The sequence below is a fragment of the Pygocentrus nattereri genome, chromosome 23 (genome assembly GCF_015220715.1).
Source record: "Pygocentrus nattereri isolate fPygNat1 chromosome 23, fPygNat1.pri, whole genome shotgun sequence".
Classification (NCBI taxonomy): Eukaryota; Metazoa; Chordata; class Actinopteri; order Characiformes; family Serrasalmidae; genus Pygocentrus; species Pygocentrus nattereri.
The window spans coordinates 29,824,239-29,849,412 of NC_051233.1; the positions used below are offsets into that span (position 1 = coordinate 29,824,239).

Consider the following 25,174-nt stretch of genomic DNA (forward strand, 5'->3'; position numbering starts at 1 on the left):
AGTGAGAGAGAGAGTGAGAGAGAGAGAAAGAGTGAGCGTGTGAGAGAGAGAGAGAGAGAGAGAGAGAGAGAGACAGAGACAGAGAGAGAGAGAGAGAGAGAGAGAGAGAGACAGAGAGAGAGAGAGAGAGAGAGAGAGAGAGAGAGACAGAGACAGAGAGAGAGAGAGAGAGAGAGAGAGAGAGAGAGAGAGAGAGAGAGAGAGACAGAGACAGAGACAGAGACAGAGAGAGAGAGAGAGAGAGAGAGAGAGTGACAGTGAGAGAGAGTGAGAGAGTGTGAGTGAAAGAGAGAGAGAGAGTCTCTAACCTGTATGTCATTCCTGCAGGTCTGCAGCAGCTCCTGTGAAGGAATATAAAGAATAAACGCCAACGTTTAGTGAGATGACATGTTGCGTTCAAGACAATTAAAAAAATGCTGAGCTTCTTATTTCTCACATCAAAACATTCCACCTCAACTGGCAGCAGTCCTTATTTCTCATATGAAAATACCACTTTAACAGCTTTTACACTGGAATTAAAAAGTGGTTTGGTTTGTGCTTCATTCATTTTAATAGCCCATGTTGGCTACAGCAAATTCACCGTTAATATGCAGCTGAGAACTACACCACTCAGAGTTTCATACAGATTCTTACAAAGAATGACTCCATCATTTCAATATCCTTGAATTTAGAGATATGCATGAAACAGCCTGTCATACATAGACTGAAAATCATAAGTCTGCGTAAAAACACTCAAAACACAGCACTGCCATCCGAAAGTGACGTCATGGAAGTCAGAGATCTGGGAAAACTCTGTTTTCCACAGGGAATTCTGAGTTGGAGGGCCTCTCAAGTGGATTTTTCCCAGTCAGAAGTCAGATATTTCCCCAGTTCCTACTTAGTCGCGAATGCAGTATTAGCATATATGAGTAGCCAGTGTAATACAGTGTGCAATATAGTGTGGTGCAGAAGGGGATGATGGGACCTGTAGCTTTTGTGCTCGCTCCTCATTACTCTGGAGAACCAACAGGTCGTCAATATCGATCTCCTCTGGCATTTCGTCCTCCTGGAAACACACACAAACATCAGCTCACTCCACAGGTTTTTTCTGTGTCCAGTCAATATTTATACAGTCACAGTTTTACTATCAATTCCTGCCAACAAGTTCCATCATATATCATATCATATCATTTAAAAGACTAAACTAATGACTTTTCCCCGCCTGTAAAATGTCCTCTGAGTTGTGATTACATCACTGTGCACCAAAATTATATTAGCCAATGATCTCATGTTTCATCTCCACCTCACGCCACCACACCCATCATGGAGCGAGAATGCTCAGCTACCTCAGGGACACTGCTGATACTGTGATTAACTGAAAAATATGTTCCAGTATGGAATAAAATTGCAGTATGATTTCCAATTCATGTCAACTTTAAAGCTACACTGTACGAGATTTGGAGACGCCTCTGGTGGAAATGTGTAATTGCATGCAACATGAAGAAAACTATAATGTGGGTTGTTCTCAAAAATAAAGATCTGACTCAATGTTTAGGTCTCAGATGCAAAAATAAACACTATACTGATAAAAATATGATTACAACAGTAGATGATTCACTCAGACACATCCTTCACCAAGTTCTGACTGAGTTCTCTTTGAATTCTCTTTCAACACGCTCACAATCATCAGATTCATCGGGCTCAGTGAAAGGGTCCGAAGCAAAACCCATGTAACAAAATGTTCTTCCACACAATTGTGTGCAATTACACATTTCTACCAGAGAGGTCTCCAAATCCCAAAAACTTACATAGTGTAGGTTTACTTACACAATTGCTGTGGAATATGGTGTAATTATGCTCCCTATCTAAGGTAATGAAGGTGTACCAAAGGCTAAAAGCCAGAAGGCGCTTCCTCTGAGACACCTTATTTTCTCAAATTGCCACCAACACAATGTCGTCATTGCTCAACGCATGGAAAAAATGCTAACGTTAATACTGTTACGCCAGCTAATAGCATTGCATAGAAAAATACACTTCAAGACTTATCATAACATATCACAAACCAAACTCAGCCACTCTCCTGGAGACGTGCCAAGTCTGGAGCCCTGCAGGGTCAAACTGACCACTGCGGTTATAAACACAGTGAATGAAGAGGTAAAATAAGTAAATGAAGCTGGGTTGTTTTGGTCTGCTGAACTGAATGAACTCCGAACACAGCGAAGGTTCCCACATCACTGATACACATCAGTCTGCAGAACAGAAAACACACACACACACACACACACACACACACACACACACACACACACACACACACACAGTCTTCTCAGAAACACTGCAAACACAACAAACACAAACACACCCCATCTCCTGAGACATACTTTATCTCTCTATAACACAAACACACAAACTACAAACTCTAGAGAGCATCACTGCTTTCTGTAGCCATGAGAGCTCTCGGTCCAGAAGGCCTCCAACTTAGACCTGCACTAAAACAACAAAACACAACACCACAAAAGACTAAACAAATCAGCACAACACAACAAAACACACCATGACACAAACACATACAACAAAACAACAGAGAATGCAACACAAGACAACACAACACACGTCATAATAAAACAACAATACACCACACACTGCAACAAAACACGACAAAACAGCACCACATTACAGTACAACACACACTGCGGCGTCACTGTTACTGCTGGGATACAAGGTGTCACTGGACATCTATATAGTGGATCTATAAGGAAGGCTCATAAAGTGGACAATGAGTGGACGTACAGGGTAGGATGCTTCCAATAAAGTGGCCAGTGAGTGGACGTACAAGGCAGATATTTCTAATAAAATGGTCAGCAAATGGAAGTAGAGCATGGTGTTTCCAGTAAAGTGGCCAAACAGTGGAAGCACAAGGCGGAGCTTTCAAATAAAATGGCCACATGTTCATTTGGATGACAACAAACATGCAACCATATATAAAACACACACACACACACACACACAGAGAGACAAACACACAGTGTCCATGTAAGGTAGTGTTAAAGTGTAGGAATCGAGTGTGTGGGACAGGAAGTCTGTTATCCCCTTCAGAGATTCCGAACGTCTGGCCTTATATGGTCCTCACACATCTGCCTCATGCACATCTGTCTGACAGCTCACACAGATAGACAGTGTGTGTAGGAGAGAGATAGAGAGAGTCTCTCTGAGAGCGTGAGTGAAAGAAGAGAGAAGCGAGAGAAAAGAAGTACAGAAAACAATAAAATTCCGTTTTACAGTTACATCAATTTACCAAGAACCAATCCGATGCAGGGCTCCAGTACAGAAACTTACTATCTAAGTTAAGATCCAAGGCCAAATTAAGATTTTTCACCAGTTTGTATGCAGACACTAACTTCAGGAAAAGCTCAGCAGCGCCCTAACTTCAGTTTTAAAACTTTGCTGAAACGCTGTTTTCTATTAAAGGAAGAAAAAAAAACATCTCATTTTGAAGCCACTGAAAAGTGAGCAGGTTTGGTTTTGAGTTGTTTTTGTTTCTTCGCATGAAAAAGAAATTCCTGCTACAGACCTTCTACTGCCTCCAGCATCCTTCCTGAGCCCAGGGCAGTACATGCCATGATACAATGGATTAATCAATGTGATCAGTTATTAATCTCAGTGTTACTGAGCTCTGCTAAAGCCTGAGTGGACTGATAAATCAATGTGATCAGTTATTAATCTCGGTGTTATTGAGCTCTGCTAAAGCCTGAGTAGACTGATAAATCAATGTGATCAGTTATTAATCTCAGCGTTACTGAGCTCTGCTAAAGCCTGAGTAGACTGATAAATCAATGTGATCAGTTATTAATCTCAGTGTTACTGAGCTCTGCTAAAGCCTGAGTAGACTGATAAATCAATGTGATCAGTTATTAATCTCAGTGTTACTGAGCTCTGCTAAAGCCTGAGTAGACTGATAAATCAATGCAATCAGTTATTAAACTCAGTGTTACTGAGCTCTGCTAAAGCCTGAGTGGACTGATAAATCAATGTGATCAGTTATTAATCTCAGTGTTATTGAGCTCTGCTAAAGCCTGAGTAGACTGATAAATCAATGTAATGATCAGTTATTAATCTCAGTGTTACTGAGCTCTGCTAAAGTCTGAGTAGACTGATAAATCAATGCAATCAGTTATTAATCTCAGTGTTACTGAGCTCTGCTAAAGCCTGAGTAGACTGATAAATCAATGTGATCGGTTATTAATCTCAGCGTTACTGAGCTCTGCTAAAGTCTGAGTAGACTGATAAATCAATGTGATCAGTTATTAATCTCAGCGTTACTGAGCTCTGCTAAAGCCTGAGTAGACTGATAAATCAATGTGATGATCAGTTATTAATCTCAGTGTTACTGAGCTCTACTAAAGCCTGAGTAGACTGATAAATCAATGTGATCAGTTATTAATCTCAGTGTTACTGAGCTCTGCTAAAGCCTGAGTAGACTGATAAATCAATGTGATCAGTTATTAATCTCAGTGTTACTGAGCTCTACTAAAGCCTGAGTAGACTGATAAATCAATGTGATCAGTTATTAATCTCAGCGTTACTGAGCTCTGCTAAAGCCTGAGTAGACTGATAAATCAATGTGATCGGTTATTAATCTCAGTGTTACTGAGCTCTACTAAAGCCTGAGTAGACTGATAAATCAATGCAATCAGTTATTAATCTCAGTGTTATTGAGCTCTGCTAAAGCCTGAGTAGACTGATAAATCAATGTGATCAGTTATTAATCTCAGTGTTATTGAGCTCTGCTAAAGCCTGAGTAGAGCTTTTAGCGTGGCCATATCCTTGTTAGTGGCAGATTTCCCCATAATCCCCCCCTAAAAATTCACCAAGTTGTCCAGCAAGTGTTTATTCTTGTTAGACTATATTTACAGGAGGTGTAGCGATGGTTACATTTGTGATTTTGGAGGAGTCGCTTTAATAAACATATTAATGCTAGACCTGTTATCTTGTTACTAAAATAAGCTGCTCTCAGGCTTATTGCCTGTAGTGTACTCTCTCCCACACTAACTGTTTATCATGGATATCGCTACAGCTGTACAGCACCCGTCTACCTGCTGATCCCACAGAGCACAGCTCCTTATAAAGCCCTGAGACTGAGTGAGGCCAGGCGGAGGCAGCACGCTATCATACATCACCCTGGATGAAGAAATAAATATTCCAGCCCTTTTACAAAAACCATAAATATCATCTATAATGCAAATATCATACCTTCCTAAAATACAAACTAATATATCATCACTGACTGAGCTTCACTGTTTCACCCACATGGATCTTCTGTACTACACCCTCTGACCTCAGCGCTCCTGCAAGCCTTTGAGAGTTATTGATGTGGGGCTGCTTGGGAAATCACTGAGGGCAAATTTCACAGAGTAGGATTTCTCAATTAGTCACATAACTTATGTCAAAACCCTGTCCAGTAAGGAGGAGAGGATGGCCAAACTTCTCTAATGGACAAAATTCTCTTCAGTCCCTCCAAATAGTTGGCTGGTCGTTACTTTGGCTGGACCACCCACTGCAGACGCCTTGTTTTCAAAAGTAGCTCAGTAGTTAAGACGTAATCGAGGTTATTCAGAGCAGTTTGTTGTGAAACGCTCTGCTCCAGATAAACTTACATTTACAAGCTGCTCACAGTGGTGGTGATAGGAACCAGACGTCCACCTCTAAAAGCTTAACTCTCTGTTGCCATATGGCAACAATTACTTTATCTCAGTTTCAGAATTTACAACCATTTGTCTCTGTGGAATTAGACCTCTGCATTTACCCCATCCGTGCAGTGAAACACCCACATACATGCACGCCAGTGAACACGCACCCTAGGGGGCAGTGGGCAGCCCTATCCACGGCGCCCGGGGAGCAATTGGGGGTTAGGTGCCTTGCTCAAGGGCACTTCAGTCATGGACTCTCAGTTGAGGGGATCGAACCGGTGACCTTCTGGTCACAGGGCTGGTTCCCTGACCTCCAGCCCACGGCTGCCCACTTTCTTTCCCACTAAAAACCTGTGATATAAAAACGTGTGTTTGCCTATTTCATTGTGGGAAAAGGGTCTTTTACTTTGAAAGGACAAATGCTTGACCTCACATGACCGGGATTTCTCTTTATGATTTCTCTTTATGATTTTGTTATCACCACACCTTCCAAATACCACTTCAAATTTGATTGATTTCCAGAATTTGTAAACGTCGAGTCGTGCATGTTTGGTCTTGTTTTTAATAAAAGGATGTTTTTCGAGAAATATTAGACTTTATGGTGCTTTGTTTATTGTTGGCATTTGGCAACAATTTGCCAAGTAATTTTTCAAAAAAAAAAAATTCAAATATTTCCATTAATTAAACAATTTCAAATAACAAACACACATTAAACCATTTTTATCATGTTTAAATATCATCATAATTTGTGGAATAGAGGATTAAGATGGTTTTTTAAGGGGAACAGTTCTATGTAGAACCATGAGCTCTATATTCATAGAACCGTTTCATGTTTAAATGGTTCTTTGCACAGTGAAACATTCTTCAGATTGAGAATGACTGAATGTGTTGTACACGGTTCTATATGGAACCTTTATGAAAATAGCTCTATATAGAACCATGAGCTCTGTATTTATAGAACCATTTCATGCATAAATGGTTCTACGCATGGTGAAACGCTCTACATAGAACGAGTTCTATATATATAGAACCATTTCGTGTCTAAACAAAAAAAGTCCTTCAGATTGACTGAGAATGTGTTCTATGCGGTTCTATAGAGAACCTTTATGAAAATAGCTCTATATAGAACCATGAGCTCTGTATTTATAGAACCATTTCATGCATAAATGGTTCTACGAATGGTGAAACGCTCTACATAGAACCACGAGTTCTATATATATAGAACCATTTCGTGTCTAAACAAAAAAAGTCCTTCAGATTGACTGAGAATGTGTTCTATGTGGTTCTATAGAGAACCTTTATGAAAATAGTTAGAAAATAGGACTTTGCTATTGTTATAATGTCAGTCTTGTAACAACAGAAGAACCCATTTTGGTGCTCTATAGATCCACCTACAACACGTTCTCCATCTGTCTCAAGATCCATTTCATCATGTAGAGAACCATTTAAACATGCAAATGGTTCTGTATAGAACTCATCTTTCGAAATAGAACCATTCCTTTCACCAAGGAACCCTTGAAGAACCATCTTTGTACGACTGTATTCATTAAATCCACCTTAACTGTCCTGAACCGTAACGCTGGTCTTAACCCTCACCTAGACCTAAACCTGGTTTTCACTGCTGAGGTGATATTAAGAGTATCTAGATCTTCTATGGGGGGTCTGTCGAACTGAAGCAGGACCGCCGTGTCACTGTACTGGGTGCTGTTGTGTAATATGGGTCTACAGGGAGATGGAGGTGGTCTTATCTCACTTGATCACATGGGCTGGACACTGACTGTCTTCCTGAGAAAAGACACTGTCCACTCTTGTCTTCTGAGGAAAAACAGAACGGGGGAGTTGAGGAGTGGGGGTGGGATGGGGGGGGGCAAGTGGAAGGGAGGGGAGGGGGGGGGAGGGGAGGGGAGGGGAGGGGGGGGACGCTGACCAAAGTCTCTGAGACACTGAAAGGCTCACTGAAAGGGGGTTTGGGGGGTTTGGGGGGTGTAGCCTAATTTCATCATCTGTCTAAAGGCTGTCAGGGTCGCTCAACAACACGACCCCTCAAACGAAGCCCAGACCACCACCCGTTTGATGACGTTATACATTCATACTTATTAACACTAACTCATTAAGTAAGGAACTCGTTCTAACTTGTTTTTCAAGCAGTTCCTCCAAAATAAAGTCTGCCTCGGTGACTCATGAGACCGAATCAAACCAGAGCGCTTCATTAGAGCCTGGAGAGCCCCAGAACAGCTCGCGCGCACCTGTTTGGGGCTCCTGGCGATTTTTACCCCTCAGTTTACCCCCCGCTCGCGACTCACCGCTCCCGCGTACAGGTCCTCGAGCGCGTCCTCGATCCAGGTCTCGACGTTCAGCCGCCGCTGCAGCTCCTTTCGGTTGTACTTCACCGTCACGCGCGCCTGGCGCTTCTGCGCGCTCAGCAAGGCGCCCGCGCGCGGGTACCGGTCAGATTCCTCGCGACGCCTGCAGCTCCCGTCTTCCGCCATGTTCCGCGTGCCGGCGACTGGAGTGTGAGTATGAGTGAGTGAGTGAGTGAGTGAGAGAGAGGGAGAGGGAGAGTTAGAGAGAGAGAGAGAGTAGAGAGGGAGAGGGAGAGAGAGAGAGAGAGAGGGAGTAGAGAGAGTAGAGAGGGAGTGGGAGAGAGAGAGAGAGAGTGAGAGAGAGGGGGGTTACACAGAGAGAGAGAGAGAGAGAGAGAGAGAGAGAGAGAGAAAGGGAGTAGAGAGGGAGTGGGAGAGAGAGAGAGAGAGAGAGAGAGAGAGTAGAGAGGGAGAGGGAGAGAGAGAGAGAGAGAGAGTAGAGAGGGAGAGGGAGAGAGAGTTAGAGAGAGGGGGTTACACAGAAAGAGAGAGAGAGAGAGAGAGAGAGAGAGAGAGAGAGAGAGAGAGAGAGAGAGAGAGAAAGGGAGTAGAGAGGGAGTGGGAGAGGGAGAGTGACAGAGAGAGAGAGAGTGAGAGAGGGGGGGTTACAGAGAGAGAGAGAGGGGGGGGGGGTTACACAGAAAGAGAAAGAGAGCGAGAGAGAGTTAGAGAGAGGGGGGTTACACAGAGAGAGAGAGAGAGAGAGAGAGAGAAAAAGGGAGTAGAGAGTGAGTGGGAGAGGGAGAGTGACAGAGAGAGAGAGAGAGAGAGAGAGAGAGAGAAACAGAGAGAGTGAGAGAGAGTTAGAGAGAAAAAGAGGGAGTAGAGTGTGAGAGAGAGGGAGAGAGAGGGAGAGAGAGAGAGAGTGAGAGTGACAGAGAGAGAGGGAGAGAGAGAGAGAGAGAGAGTGACAGAGAGAGGGAGAGAGAGAGAGAGAGAGAGAGAGAGAGAGTGAGAGTGAGAGAGAGAGAGAATAAGAGATTATATATATATTTATATATAAATAACAGCCCCCACTCTTCTGGGATGGCTTCATGGTGTGAGGATCTGATTGCATTCAGCCATAAGGACATTATGTCTATGAAAACAAACGAGTTCTTTTCCTTCATATTATTTATTTTTTTTCTTTCATCCGCAAAACAAACGAACACACGTACAAAATAAATTAACATACATTTTTACAAGCACAATGATTGAAAGCAAAAGTACAAAAATGCAAAACAGAACTTATAAACTCAGGTTTAAATTCATGAGAGTGAAATGGCCACAGAAATCAACGTGTTCCCGACGCTCGATTAACGCAATAAAGAAACGAAAAACGACAGTAAAAACATCAATTTCCCTCCTTCAAAGGGGGGACGACGCTCACTGCTACACAGCAATACCACTGCGGGGTCACGATCCCCCGTTTTGTCTTAGGAAAATATTATAAATATATTTCTGACTTTAACAACGACATTGGAAATACAGACCCAACATTCCATTTTTGTAGAGTTTTAGATCAAATCCGTACAGAAAACATCCTCCAAGAAAGGATATAAGGAATTTCAGGAAGCTTTTTTTTGATCCTGCCATTGTTTTTGGAGTTTTTGTTACAATCCAATGTCGGCAGAAATGCAGACTTTCCCAGTTTGACATCGCAAAGCAGGATTTTACAGTTAGCTGGACGACTAAGACCAGAGCTTAACAGAGTCCAGTGGGAATGTCCAGGACAGCATCAAGATATCAAGCTCACCAGAAAATCTCACTTTGAGAACCTGAACATCAGAACAACGAGGTAACAAGAGTAAAGGACATTCACAGTAAAGCAGACTTCAGAACGGAGACGAGAGGCGTGCGTCTCCTTTTTCACTTTTACAAACAAAATATTCGGAAAACCTGGTGTTCGTTCTGTAGAGCAGTGAAGCCGGTCAGGATGATCTGATCTGATCTGATCTCCTGCTCGTCCTGAAGGCCGTTCCATTTACTTTAAACCTTCCATTCATGTTCTTTTCAGCCGTTTTAGATGCTTATATCTCTCTTTTTTTTGGTTTTAGGAGTCTAAACTCCATCCTTCCATTCGCATCAATGGAAGAGTTCCCGCCCTGACAGAGCGTTTAAATACTCGCCACATCCTCATTCAACAGTTTATCATCAGTATTACTCCAGTCATTCACTCAGTCAGTCACTGAGCGCGTTCACATGCACTTAATAATCCGAGAACTGCAGAAAACCTGAATCTGTCAGAAATTCGATCAACGTGTTTACATGCGCTTGAGTAATCAGATAGTGGGGAAACTCCGGCCTACATGAGTCAGACAGTAATCGGATTTCTGCTCTGCAACCGACCAATAAACTCACAGAAGAAGACGCGACGTAAAAATAACATAAAACCCAAACGTCACGCTGCGGCTTTTTTCAAAAACGTGGCATCTCTTTAGCTTAAAGTATAAACATACATCATCTAGAAGACGAGGAATGTTTAGCATGTAGTCGGTTTCAGCGTCGCTCCAAAAGTGTTTCAGCTGCGGGTCGCGGCAACACCGCTGCGTATTCCCGGTACCGCGGCCTGATTCCGCACACGCACAGACTGAGAAGTGCGAAAGAAATCAGAGTAAGAGTTCATCTGACTACTGATCTGACTACTGAAATCCAGCCTCAACATCAGATTTCTTCATCGGATTTCTAGACCTGACTCAGATCTAAGAAATCGGAGCGTGTTGTTTACATGAGCACGGCTGAATAATCAGATAACTGCAGCGTTATGGTCGGATTATTGGGTGCATGTAGACACACCCACTGTAATAATAAGGAAATGAGGAGAGAAAAAAGAAGTGCTCACATTTTTACCCTCGGCCCTGTAAGCGTATCAGAGTTTTGCTTTTATCTGAGTTTGTTTCACAAAGCAGGACTGTATTCCGTATAAAGCAGGACTGTATTCCGTATAAAGCAGGACTGTATTCCGTATAAAGCAGGACTGTATTCCGTATAAAGCAGGGCTTCTCAGTTTTACTGGATAAAATGAGTTAAAACGGGAGATTTTCTTACTATTGGACGGTCCTCACTTTTGGCTTACGTTACCTGGATAACCGACAAAGTTGCTGAGGCCACATAAGCAAGTCGAGGTGGGATTCGTGTCGGGTCTGGATGGCCAAATCGTTGTTTTAGCTTATCTGGCTAACTGAGAAACCCTGCTTTGGTTAGTGGACCTCTGAAGTTGCCGTTCTGGTGTTGGGATCGTGGTCATATTAGGAGGGCCTGAGTTAGTTTTCTGAGAAAAATGAGCTTCATTTATGAAACAGATCTTGCTTTCTGCTGAACTAAATGGTCCCAAAGCTCGAATATTTTGTCATATGGATGTTTTTCCTCAGATTCTCTGAGTTGCGAAGTCATCAAGGAGCCAAAATACAAGCACTGCTGCGTGCTAACACTTCTGTGGAGTGAAGTGACATCCGAAGACTGGTGACCTCACCAAAATACCCCCCAAAATAACTGGTAGTTTAGCTACTTTGGCCCTTTTTGGCTACAGTTTGAGTAGCTGGTTTTGGTATATAATAGTGTTGTAGTAGTAGATGACGGCACCAGCTCACTTGTAGCATTAGTTCTAGTTTGGCTGCTAAACTGCCTCGTAATTCTGAGAATTAAAACGTACGCAGGACAAAATGTTCCAGCTTTGGAACGTTCATTATTCCCCCCAGAGATAACAACAGACTCCAGAGACCTACAGCCCCCTGCTTTAATGTGTACTGCTCATATATGTGAATCTAGTTTCCCTGAACCTTTGAACGTGTTTACATCTGAGTTTTTATCTCAGGCCCACCCCTCCAGCGCTCCACAGGAAGTCCCGCCCAGCTGGCAGCGTGTGCGCTGGAGCTAGCGGGCAGCTAAGTCTGGCCTCAGTGTTGCTAGGCTTCGCTTGACTGACCACTCTGGTCAGGAAGTCCCGCTCATAGGGGTACTGCTGCTGCCGGTCAAAGTTATTGACCGTCTCCAGGTCGTTGAAGACGGAATCGCACAGCTGCCGCCTCCGCAGCCTCTGCCTTCTGCGCCTCAGGACCACCAGCCCCACACAAATCCCCAAACACACGGCGAGCACTCCTAGCACACACGATGCAGCCACGGTGGACGGTGAGGAGCCCCTGGAGCTCCGGGCAGCAGCAGCAGCAGCGGCCGCCGCTGCCGCTGCCGCTGACCGCTCCAGCACAGGGAACTCGCAGCTGGGGCCCATAAAGCCCGGCACGCACTGGCACACAGGGCCCGAGAAGTGTGTGTAGCAGGTCCCGCCGTGCAGGCAGGGGTGTGTGAGGCAGGCGTGAGCCCGCACACTGCAGTTCTTGCCAGTGAAGCCCAGCGTGCAGCTGCAGGTGTAGTCGTTCACTCCGTCCACGCAGGTGCCTGAGTTCTGGCACGGAGAATGGAGGCAGTCGTCCACGTTCACCTCACAGAGCGGGCCGGAAAAACCGGGACGGCAACGGCACAACGCGGAAGACCCCACATCCACACAATCACCACCTGGAGGGAGGGAAACATCAGTTTAGAGCAGTTTGTACAAACATGCATTTACAAGGTTTGACCACTAGGTGTCAGCAGTAGCACAGTTTTCAATATCAACTTTCATGCAGCATTTAAAACTGCAGCCACGTCTTGAGCTGTGTTCTTTCTGTGAGTCACTTCAGAAACTACTTCTCATCTTATTTTATACTCATAAACACTCTTAGGTAAACGTTTGGGCACCCCTGGCCAATTTGGATGCTTTTTAAGTGATAATAAATGAACACATCCTCTATAGAGAGCACACCTCTGCACATTTCAACGAACAATGACTGTTTATCTGCTGAATTGAAAAATTTGGCCTTTGCAAAAGTTCAATATTATAGTTTTTCAATATTTTAAAAATGGTGAAAAAACGTATTTAAGTATGTCCTTGGTGGAGGACGTGTTTACTTTCAACATAGAAAATCAACAAAATGTGAAATTTAACTTAAGAGTTTTTATCATATGTAAACTTTAACGATGAGAGACACTCTTGACGGGTCTTCAATCAGCCAGGTCAGAAGTTTGCACCCTTGGGTTTTGCACCACTGGTGCCACGAGGACAGAAAGTCAGTAAATAGTAATGGAAATTCTTCATGTCTAAACCAGTCACACTTGCTTCAAACCATCTGAGGTTGTAAAGCAAGTAACCTCTACCAGCACACAATGCTAAGATCTCACCATGTTACTTTATGCCAAGATCCTTAGGTGCTAAACGCACCTACCTCCCTAACTCAACTTTAGTGTGTGGTCAGTACTGATCCTGTATCTGTAAGCACTCACCGTTCGCGCAGGGTTTGTGGCTACAGCGGTCCAGTTTCTTCTCACAGTTGGAGCCAGTATAGGCTGGAGGACAGCGGCACACGTAGCCTCCGGTGAAGCGTTCCTCACACGTTCCTCCGTTAAAGCAGGGGTCATCGGCACATGTCATGGCCACTATCTCACAGTTCTTACCATAGAAACCCTGAGGACACGTGCAGGAGTAATCATTCTCCAGATCCTGGATAACAGAGAGAGATGGTGGTTAACACCTCTATCTTCACTCATTACAATTCACACGAGAGCAGGACTAAGATTAGATCTGATCTAAAGAGATTTAGAGTTATAAATAAGACTGATGAACAGAGGACAGAACACCGGAGAAGACCCTCCTGGTTTAGGACAGAGTTTGGGACGTCCACTGGAGCATATGGGTGATGTAGCTAAGAAGAAACGATTGCAGTGTCTATATTTATATCAATAATATCTGTTCAAATCGACAGCATTACTGAGTAGTTTAGTACAGGCACTGTTTGTACACACTGCTGTCTATAAACACAGACAAAAATACGTTGAAATGCTCCCAAACAGTAGTGGCAGCAGTCCTGGAGCCTGAATTCAGCAGACAACAGTGTGTTACACAGCACTGGTATTCAAATTGGGCCCCCTAGTGGTGAGTGAATGAATTCCGGGGGGTATTTTCTTTTTGTGATCTGACCTTATTTTTCACCATCAAATGTAGTTTAGTTGCTTTGCAGGTACTAATAAATGGTTAAATTTAGGGTCAAATGGCAAAAGATCAGTTACCAAGTGTCAAAAACGAGTCACTTAATTTCCAAAAACAATAAAAGTTTGGGCGCCCCATGTCGAATGACATTTTTGGTTGATTTTCTAAGTGAAAATAGGTTTACACTTTCCCTACAGGTCACTTAAATATGGCACTGTTCTGCAAATGTCTTTAACATATATAAATAAAATGAGACATAAACTATAAAAGGTTCCATAACTTTTGCACAGGTCACATTTTGTTTTTTCCCCCGAATATTGCGAATAAACAGTACTTGTGCATTAAAATGTGCAGTAGTGTGTTCTCTGTAGTGGATGTGTTCGCTTATTTACACATAGAAAATCAACAAGAGCGCGCTATTGAGCTGTTAGCTAGAACTTTACGCCGGTAATGCTGCTGCATTTCCCTGCGGACTCACGTTGCAGCTGCCTCCGTTCTTGCAGGGGTTGCAGTCGCACTCGTTGATCTCCAGCTCGCAGTTGGTGCCTCCGTAGCCGGGCCTGCAGGTGCAGGTGTAGCTGCCCTGGCCTGTGTTGGTGCAGGTGGCGCCGTTAGCGCAGGGCCGGTGGTTGGTGCAGTAGTTCAGGTCCTGGTTGCAGAAGAGTCCCCCCCAGCCCTCCTTACACACGCACTGCCACGGCTGCGTGCAGGTGCCATGGAGACAGCCGGGGTGCCTCACACACTCGCTGCAGGACAGACCCTGCCAACCCAGACGACACTTACACTCCCCAGGAGACTCGCAGTAACCGTGGCGATCGCTGCAGTCGGCTGAGCAGATGGCTGCGGGAGGGGAGGAGCGGAGGGGTCACACACACACACTCACAAGCTTGTTTTTATGCAATGTTGGGACATGGGGTTGTACACATGTCCCATATGTTTACACATCGCTGCTGTCGGAACAAAACCTCATATCTCCAAAACAGGAACTTTACAGGAGACTTCTAATGTAAGTCAATGGAACCAGACGTCTTTCCATGTCTTTTTGGGACGTTTCTTTTGGTCCATTCATCATGAAATTCACAAACAATGTAAAGAGCAACAGGCACTTTCAGATCATCTCAAAAACTGAAAAACAACAAAAAATGGAGATACGAGGTTTTCTTCCAACAACGCCGATATGTTCTGTAAGTATCTGAATGTAATAATAATTAATACAGAGGTCACCCTTCAGAACTTAATCTCCAGTCAAAAGTTATTCGGTTTTCAGGAGGTTTTCTGAGGAGATCAGATAAAATAATGAGGAAGTCAAGGCGGAGTTTTTTCAGTGGTTACTGTAAACACACACCGCCTTTATTACACCTTCCATTCTTGATATGTTTCCACACCTCCAAAGTTCTGTCTTATAAGTTGGCTGCATTGAATTTTCCATTTAAAAAGTTCCATTTAAATTAAGTGTAAATTGTTCATTTTTCAGGAGATACTTCTAAACTAATCAGATAGAAGACAAACCATTCACAGAAGGAGGAGTCAAAAGAAAATACATGGAAAAAGTTTGAAGTGATTCAAAACTACAGAGAAAACTGGGACTCCTAACAACCAACTGGAAGACCTGGTAGACACCAACACTGTCCCCATCAGATAAACAGCACTTACAAAATCAGGGCGTTTTTATCCTGAAAGTGTACAAAAACACACACACGCACGCACACACATCCATATACACACACACACACACACACACTCTCCATGGCCTGGTGAATGTGAGCAGATGAATGGGAGTGTTAAGTGTTGAGGCCGGCAGCTGGTGAGCTGACAGTCTTTTGTTTCTGTGATCACACACACACACACATGCACACACACACGCACACACACACACGCGCACACACACACGCGCTGAACGAGTCTCCAGCATGTGTTTAGTGAGTCCTGCGCTGTGCTTCTATTGTTCACACAAACAAAAGAACTCAACGAGCTTCCTACACACACACACACACACACACACACACACACACTACACACACTACACACACTACACACACACACACACACACTACACACTACACAAGTAAAAAAAAAAGTCTCCATAAGTAAATATCAGATGTTTCAGTGTTTTTTCTGTCCACTCTTTACTTTTATTACAGCTTCCATTCTTTTCAGGAGACTCACTTTCAGTTCCCTAAAGATGCTGCAGACACGCCTCCAGAGTTCAGTCTTAGAAGTTGGTTTAACCGCTGAGTGATCTTCTCACGGTGGAAGGATGGACAGAAACACCTGTGATCTGAAGCAGCTTGATATTCTCCTCTCTCTCAGAGATCAAAGCTCTAAGCGCTGTTTATCTGATGGGGGCAGTTTTGGGGTGAACCAGCTCTTAATTCGTACTAAATTTCAATTCCATTCTGACTGGAATTGAAAGGCGGCCAACTTCTAAGACTGAACTTTGGAGGTGTGGAGAAAAAATTCCATGCAGATGTCTTTATATGTAGTCGGTGAGTTTGTAAATCTGTGTGACGCTCTTTTAAACATGCTCTCTCTCGTTATCGATTATAATTCATCATTGTTTTAGACAGAGTTCATGATTTGATCTGTCCTGTGCTTTAAAACAAACATTTTACTCTCAGTGAAAGTCGGGCGATCTTGTTGTTTATCACGCGTCACGACATATTCCTTTATCTTTATTTCTGTTCCTTTTATCTATTGTGTGGTTGGTTGGTGTAGTGGTTAACACCTCTGCCTTCTACGCTGTAGACTTCAATCCCCACCAGGGCGAGCACCCTATACTATACCAATAAGAGTCCTTGGGCAAGACTCCTAACACCACCTTGGCCTGCCTGTGTAAAATGATCAAACTGTAAGTCGCTCTGGATAAGAGCATCAGCCAAATGCCGTAAATGTAAATGAAAATATTTCTGCCATATCGTCCACCCTCACTGTCCCCTGCCGAAGCTTTGCTTCCAAACTTCAGTCCTTTAAAGAACGTTCTGTCGCAGTTTCAGGCTAATGTCTGTGTCCAGTGCTGAAGCAGTGCAGGAGTTACTCACGGTCAGAGCAGTAGTCCCCCTGCCAGCCCTCCAGACACTGCTTGTTCCCGTTTTCGTCGCAGGTGTAGTGTCCCAGCGTGTCGTCCCGAGGCCGGCAGTAATCCGAGCACGCGTCTCCATAATAAAACTCATCGCAGAAGACGTGATAAGAGTAGCGCAGCTCGCTCTGCTCGCCAAAGTGAACGTCCTGAGACCAGTCTTCCCCGATGGCCAACCGCCGCCGCGTCGCTAAACGGCTAATCAGGTTATTCTGGTTCTCTGGAAAGAGAAACCACACAGATGTACATGGTTAACAAGGACAGTGCAAAAAGAGGCTCCTGGAGCGTCGTCACTGAACAGGCCAAAGGCAAGTCTTTTGTTGGGCTGAGGGGCAAACGGAGTGTTTTTAAATGTATTTGTCCTCCATTCTGCTGTTAAAATGCATCAAAAATGATTTTTTAAAGGCAAAACAAGAGCTTAAGTCACGAGCTTAGCCAGACTTTAACTGAATCGGATCCCATACTTATGAAAATACTGTAGTGCTTGTATTTTGAACTGTGATTCCTGTGTAGCTGTACATCAACTCAAGGAAAAAGCCTATGATAGCACAGGATCCCTGGACACGTCTTCATAACAACGTGAGTATAAGCGTGTTTGAGCGTAAATACCTGTGTAGTCAGGATGCTCTTTGGGTGACTCTGCATTCCAGGCTTCGATGACCAGGGAAAAGGTTCCCTAATTTAAAAAAAAAAAAAGAAAAAAAAGTGTACATTACGTAAAAAGATTCAATTACAGATTCACTCTGGGGATTATTGAGTAACCTACATAGTAGTGATGACCCTAAGGTGTTGCGTTCTCTGTCACTACTTAAATATGGCACAAACGCTACTATTACAAGTCTATTACATGTTTATTACATGCTTGTTATATTTTATTACACATTTATAACAATTATTACACACTTCTTATGATTTACTCTGTGTTAGAAGCATATTTATGCTTCTAATGCTTATTATTCAACAGATTGTGACTATGATGCAATATAATTGTGCCAGGCATTTTATCATAAGCCATATTTAGTCATTTATGTTTTTATTTATTACTGTTGAATGACACGACCAAGCAACTTAACGTTAGCTATTTAGAAGAAACACCAGGCTGTTAGTGAGTCCTGACCACTGGGATTGTTCAACACCAATAACACATCGTTTAGTATTTTGGATGCACTGACTTCTATTAAACGTCTATATCAATAATATATTCATATAATTAGCAAGAAAGCGTTTGACTGCTGTTTATATGCATTATAATGTCTAAAGATTTTGGTGTTAAAATGGATTTAGGGTGGGCAGGTGGCAAAACCAGGTGGGCTGGTAGTAAAAGTGGGTGGGTCAGTCATTACATCACCACTACAGGAGTTCAGCTGTTTAATATCATATATTTACACTGTTGTAATGCACTGTATTAATGCGCACTGGCACTCTGAATGTAAACTTTACCGGCCACTTGAAGTGAAAAGGCACGCGGATGGCGGCGCTGTTGGCGATGGCGCTGTGCTCCGCCCTCATTACGCCCGTCTGCCCCGTCCCGTAGGTGCACGGGGGTTCGGCGGAGATCACGTCCTCCGAGTGTTTCAGGCAGATGCGGAAGAAGATGTTGCAGTCGCGTGGCCGCCGGCAGAACCGCCGCGAGGTGCTAAACGCATGGACCTTCAGCTCAAACATGCCTGAGGACGCCACCTAGAGGACGAACCGAGTTACGCACATGAGAATCATTTCCATTATTACTGTACAAACTGAGACAAACAACAAAAAGAGTCATTAATAACACACAATCTTAAAAAAGTGAGCGATGCCATCGAAGAACCGCTTTAAAAAGATTTGTAAACGACAGGTGAGAGGGTGGAGAACCTTTTCGGGGAAGAACCTTCACATAACGTAAAGGTTCTTTAGCAACTTATGGGTTTTTCCTAGAACCTTTACATCATGTGGAGGTCCCATAAACTTTTAAAAGGTTCCTCATGCTCACACATTTCAATGACAAAACTGGTTCTCTGCAGAACCCTCCACTGAGAGATTCTCTTGGGCACGGCACAAAAGCCTTTTTCTGCACCTGCGTTTTTCAGTGTGTGATAAAAGTATTTTTATACCCTAATGACAATGAATTTATAACACTAAAACGTAATTACACTATAATAACTCATTTATAATTGTATAATAAAGCATTTATAACTGAATAAGCTTTGAATTAACACCAGAATTTTGTAAACTTCTCCTTTACCTCCTGGATTAGTGTCTTGCCATGCTATAGATTGCGACAAAGGGTATGTCCACCATAGAAACATTCAAAACAATGAATTTTTTAAACTCTCTCTTGATTGTGTTACAATTCTGAGCTCATTAAAGCGCCTCACCACTGCTGGTGAAATTCCCTTGATATGAATGAAAACAAAATCACCATAACAAGTCATTTGAATATCATGCTAATATTATTCAAGTAATAAAACCTGCCTATAAGTGTTATTACACAGTAATAAAAATGTTACAGACTAAGCTTTAAAGCCACAAGTTGCTTGGATATCGTTATACTGGTTGAATTTGGTGCGTTCAATCAAATCTAGCTGATCCAGCTAATCTAAACAACTGAATTTAAAGTTTTGTTAAAATATGAAACATTTTTGCCAACATATTTTTGAGAATATGAGAGCAGAAAGTTCCTTAATGCAAAAAAAAACACATTTAACTAACTCTGAACATTTGGTTCGAGATCTGTCCTAATACTAACGCTCAAAAACTACAGTCTAAAACTCCTGTTGCTGCAGCCGAATAGAAGTGAGCATCTCTGTCGAACTGACCAGGTGCAGTAGCCACAGAGGCAGGAGGCAACACAGAGCTATATTAGCCATATCTCCTCAGGTCCTGAGCCAAAAGTCTCTCCAGCTGTCCGCATCCGACGTTTAATCCCACAGATCCAGTCAAAGCTGCTTCAAAACATCCGTGTGGCTCCAAAACCGGCGGTCAGTATCCAAACATGCAGTCCGTCTGCGCTCCTTTGTCCTCTTCACGCTGCTGTCGCTTCTTCAGTCTTGAGACGGGTGAATGGAGCAGGTTTAAATACCCCCACTGCCCCACCCCGGGGGTGATGTCGCCTACCAGGGTGCGAGGGAGGGGCGAGGGGGCAGACAGAGTGAGGACCGCCAGTACTAAACTTGAATGGAAAGGAAATGTGGCCAGATGCTGACGTTAGCCAAACTGAATTAACTTCATTTGCTCCAATAGAAATGAGCCGAGCTTTAATGTATGTAATGGATTTCTACCAGACGCTGAAACATGGCAAAGTGGTGTGATTTATTCTGTAAAATACACACACACACACACACACACACACACACACACACACACACACACACACACACACACATATTAATCTGTGTATAATCTGTGCATACAGTTGTGTGCAAACGTTTGTGCACCCCTGGCCAAATTCCATGTATTGCTGAAGGTCCAAGTGAAAATAAGTGAACACATCCTCTTCAGATAACACACGTTCTAAGGCACAATCACTGTTTGTTTGCTGGATTTAACACATCGATAATAAAAATAGAACATTAAATGTGGCCTGTGCAAAAGTCATGGCCAATAAATAGAATTTAGAGTAGAAATGTGAAAAAAAGTGTCATATTTAAGTTTCTCTGTGGATGACGTGTTCACTTATCTTCACTAAGACTCCCAACAAAACGTGCGATTTGGCCCAAATTGTGCACATGACTGTGTAAAGCTACGTATCGCTGCTGTCGGAGCAAAACCTCGTATCTCCAAAACTTTAACTTTACAGGTGGAGGAAGAAACCCGCTTTACTTTTCATGCACACCGATGGAACCAGACGTCTTTCCGAGCCATTTTGGGTCATTTGTGTTGGTCCGTTCCTCGTGAAATTCACACGCAATTTAAAGGGCAACAGGCGATTTCTAACTACACCAAAAACTGAAAAATGACAAAAATGGAGATACGAGGTTTTGTTCTGAGGCTTTTGTTCTGAGGGTTTATTCATCATGTTGTGTATAATAATGTATAATGTATTATAATGTACATTTCATCTTTTTGGAGCTCATTAATAACAGCCCAGAAACGGACACTATGGCAAAAGTCAGCTAAGGGTTCTTTAGTAAAGGAACTGGTTCTATTTAGTACCATGAACACTCAAAGTGTTCCTTGCATCGTCAAATGCTTCTTCAGACTGACGGAGAGAGTGTGTTCTAGATGGATCTATATGGAACCGTTTCGAAAAGGGTTCTAGCACCAAAAAGGGTTCTGCTATCTTTACAATGTTAAAGTTGTAACCATAGAAGAACCCTTTTTGGTGCTAAACAGAACCCTTTTCGAAAAGATCCAGTACAGAAGCATTTTCTTTACTAAATAAATAAATAGCATAAGCCACTACGAGCCCCTTTAGGTCAACATGCTGACTTGCTTGTACGTCCGTACGCAAACAAACAAGAAACAGGTGAGTAGGATAACGTGAACGCCAATGGGGGGGGTGCCTAATAAACATTTACTGTTGACCTGTGTGACCAGTAACACCCAAGCAGCCTCGATCACCACCGTGAAGATGATAAAAATACCCAACGACGAACAATTTAACTTCAAGGTAACAACAAATATTCGTAAGAAAGTGACATTTTAGCATTTTAACCTAAATGTGCATTCGTATGATTATTGACACGCAGGTCCAGCGGAGTACGGCTCCGTATGCCGAAGCGGACAGAAGTGGGTCGTCATGACTGTCCTGTAAACTTCACACCTCTGTTCTTTCAGCATCTTGCAATTAGCATCGCTGCTAAATGCTAATTCTGCCTGCTCATTTGTTCTCTGAAGTTGAAGTATAAAGTCTTCCTCTGTTCTCCAACCGGAAGAAGGAATGAAAGAAAGAAGGAGAAAGAGAGAGATGGGGGTGGGGTCCATAGCTCCGCCCACTTTTCCATTCACTTTAGCTGGAGTAATTACCCCGGCGCGTGCGGGCAGGGCTTCAGCCTCATCTGTTCTTTGTGCTTTTGTCGTGTGGTTTTGGGTGTGGGGGGGGTGGGGTGTGTGTGGGGGGGGCTGCAGTGAAGCACAGACTGCGTTGGGGGTTGGTGGAAGGGTGGGCCGTGCGTGTGCTTTTGTCAGGGTCCACACGCACAGCTGTATGATAATAGGCGGCACATGGTCGGCTATTGTCCTCCTTCAGAGAGTCCGGCCCATACAGCATCTGTTCCTGCGACTGGACGCTTCTTAATTCAGCACATGTAGCTCTGCTACTTCCAGCACCCCTAACAGCTAAAAAGCTAAAAGCCAGGACTCATTAAACTGAGCTCAGTAAAGGCCTTAACATGTTTCAGTTCAACTTCACGTGGAGAATAATGTCCAGAAGCTTAATCATGAATTTAATGCCTCTAGAGTCTCCGTCACAGAGACGTACATGGCCTGGTTATGAATTCACTGCCTGATGTCGGAGACGCTGTTTAACAGTTTTCAGATAAAATTTGGCCTAAAATACTTTCTGGAAGCCATTCATGGCGGAGGGGCACGCGCAGGGTGTTTTAGGGCAAAATCATCACTCAGATTTACGACTATTTCACCATCTACAACATTACAGTTCAAAACTCTGAAGACTCCTGTAGGTTCACTGGTGCTTTTGGCTGTAAATAAAGTGGTAGACTGTGGGACTCTGGCTCCCATCAGCACCTCTGAAAAGTTTTTAACAGATTCTTTATAAACACCAGGACAACAGGTCAAACAGGCACGCTGTAAAGTTCTCACTGCAGACGCAGAGATGAATGCGCGTGTGTGCGTGTGTGTGTGTGTGTGTGTGTGTGTGTGTGTGTGTTTGTTGTGGTTCTTATGCTGATCTGTTCTCTGTGCGTATCGTTGGTGTTTTGTTATTCTAATGAGTGAAGCGTGCCTGTATGATCCCCCCCAACACACACACACACATTTACATATACACACACTTATATAGATCAGTACATCTACACAGACACACACACACATTTACATATACACACACATACAAATACACACACACTTATATACATCAGTACATCTACACAGACACACACACACACATTTACATATACACACACATACAAATACACACACACTTATATACATCAGTACATCTACACACACACACACACACACATACATTTACATACACACACAAACACACACTTCCTTATAAACACACACACATACAAATACACACACACTTATATAGATCAGTACATCTACACAGACAAACACACACACACACACACACATTTACATATACACACACAAACACACACTTCCTTATAAACACACACACACTGATATACATCAGTACATCTACACACACACACACACACACACACACACACACCTACAGTCTTATCTCTAAAATCTAAACAAACACACTCCAGCTGCCTGCTCAGGAGCGCCTGCAGGATTAGCTTCCTCCACACACACAAACACACACACACACACACACACACACACACACTATGAAGTTTCTGTACACAGTTCGACACTGCGTGTGTGTGTGCTCGTCAAACTTTAAGCATTATTATCGGTGGTATTATGATGGTGGTTTATGTTGCTCCGTTATCATAACTGTAAATATGTATTTCTGTAATATGTTACTGTGAACCTCTGAAAATCCTCTGAAGGCTGAATCTCAGACGGCTGCCTGCTCCCTATGTGTTGCGCTATGTGAGTGAGAAGGCTGATCAGGCATATTCTGAGCTGGGATGTCCAGAATGAACTGGGCACACGGATGAATCCAGAGTGGCTGTCTGTTAGACACACTGTGCTCTGTTTGGATGCAGTAGCCGTTATTTTAATGTGTATTATTATTATTTGTTATTGTTGACGTAGTTGTTGTTGCTATTGCTGTTGTCGATGTCATACAGTGGACATCACGGTGATATGATTTGATTGTACACTGTCCACCCCTGAAGGCTGTGTGTGGTGCTTTGTGTGTGTGTCTGCTCTGTTATTGAACACTGAGTGTGGGTACATGTGTGTGTGTGTGTGTCTGTGCAGCAGATGGGTAGTGACTGTGATTTCTGGCCTATGGGGGGTGCGGTGTGGTGGGTCCCCTGGGTGGTGACACAAGCGTGACAGGAGCCTGGGAAAGATAGAGGAGACTACTCTACACACACACACACACACACACACACACACACACACACGCACACGCACACATATGGAGACTTGAGATTTCCATACACTCATTGGCAAACCTGCACCAACAGAATAAAGAGGTAATTACATCAGCACAAAATCAGCCTCCGGTAAAGAGGCGCTACATCAGTGAGGCAGTAGCTCAGTCAGAAGTGTGTCTGCTCAGTTCCACAATGACTGCAGGGCCTCCAGCAGTCTTACTGACCTGGTGAAGCATTTTAGCCCATCAGGACCGATTTGCTCAGCTGAGGCTGTTAACCGAAAACTCCTAGGAACTCTTACAGCTCAGCTGAAGGGAGATCATTTTCTTATACAGCTCCTAAATCTGGAATTGCATCCCACATGCAAGCTTAAGAGGCGTCTTTAAATCCAGATTAAAAAGATATTTTTCAGGCTAGCGTATCCCTGAAGTATCATACAACATAAAATGTATTAATATCAGTATTAAAAATGAAAAGAAAGAGGTAGAACAGTACTTGTAGAACAGCAGTGGAATCTCTTATTCTCTTAGAAAGATGGTGCTTCTAGGATTCTTTAGTAAAGAAAATGGTTCTATATAGAACCATGAACACTCAAAGAAACCCCCTTGCATGATTGAAGGGTTCTTTGCATCATGAAATGGTTCTTCAGACTGACGGTTCTATATGCAACCGTTTTGAAAATGGTTCCATATAGCACTGAAAAAGGGTTCGTATATTGTTATGGTGTCAAGGTTGGAACAATTGAAGAACCCTTTTGGATGCTATATATAAAACCCTTGTCAAAAGCACATTCAGGAACCTTTTCCATTAGTCCAAGGAACCCTTTCATGATGCAAACTCTAATCATGCATATGGTTCTTTGAGTGTTCATGGTTCTACAAAGAACCATTTTCTTTACTAAAGAACTCTCTCTTTTAAGAGTGTAGTACATCCACTATTAGCACAGT

The 25,174-nt window shown here is 43.3% G+C and overlaps 2 protein-coding genes across 2 annotated transcripts in view; both read right to left on the reverse strand.

Moving 5' to 3' along the window:
- The window catches only part of ppp1r14aa (protein phosphatase 1, regulatory (inhibitor) subunit 14Aa), a 14,361-nt gene extending 6,091 nt beyond the window's left edge, over positions 1-8,270 (reverse strand). Inside the window, exons 1-3 of the mRNA XM_017724981.2 lie at positions 7,970-8,270; positions 965-1,045; positions 309-341 (exon numbers count right to left, since the gene is read on the reverse strand). Of these exons, the coding sequence (XP_017580470.1) occupies positions 309-341; positions 965-1,045; positions 7,970-8,155 (300 nt within the window). The 5' untranslated portion in view covers positions 8,156-8,270. The remainder of the gene's footprint in view (positions 1-308; positions 342-964; positions 1,046-7,969) is intronic.
- An 868-nt stretch (positions 8,271-9,138) lies between these two features.
- Positions 9,139-20,095, reverse strand: dlb (deltaB). The gene is made up of 7 exons (XM_017724972.2): positions 19,899-20,095; positions 18,544-18,783; positions 17,713-17,779; positions 17,066-17,323; positions 14,506-14,867; positions 13,325-13,541; positions 9,139-12,520 (listed from the first exon to the last, which is right to left on the reverse strand). Exons 1-7 carry the CDS (start codon positions 19,947-19,949, stop codon positions 11,814-11,816), a joined length of 1,902 nt encoding a protein of 633 aa, XP_017580461.1. The 5' UTR covers positions 19,950-20,095; the 3' UTR covers positions 9,139-11,813.
- Between the last annotated feature and the right edge of the window lie 5,079 nt (positions 20,096-25,174).

Coding starts and splice junctions, on each gene's coding strand:
- dlb (XM_017724972.2), bottom strand. CDS start 19,949: ATGGCTAATATAGCTCTGTGTTGCCTCCTGCCTCTGTGGCTACTGCAC. Junction 17,324..17,712: donor AGAGCATCCTGACTACACAG/GTATTTACGCTC, acceptor TTCTCTTTCCAG/AGAACCAGAATAACCTGATT. Junction 12,521..13,324: donor CCACAAACCCTGCGCGAACG/GTGAGTGCTTAC, acceptor CCCTCCCTCCAG/GTGGTGATTGTGTGGATGTG.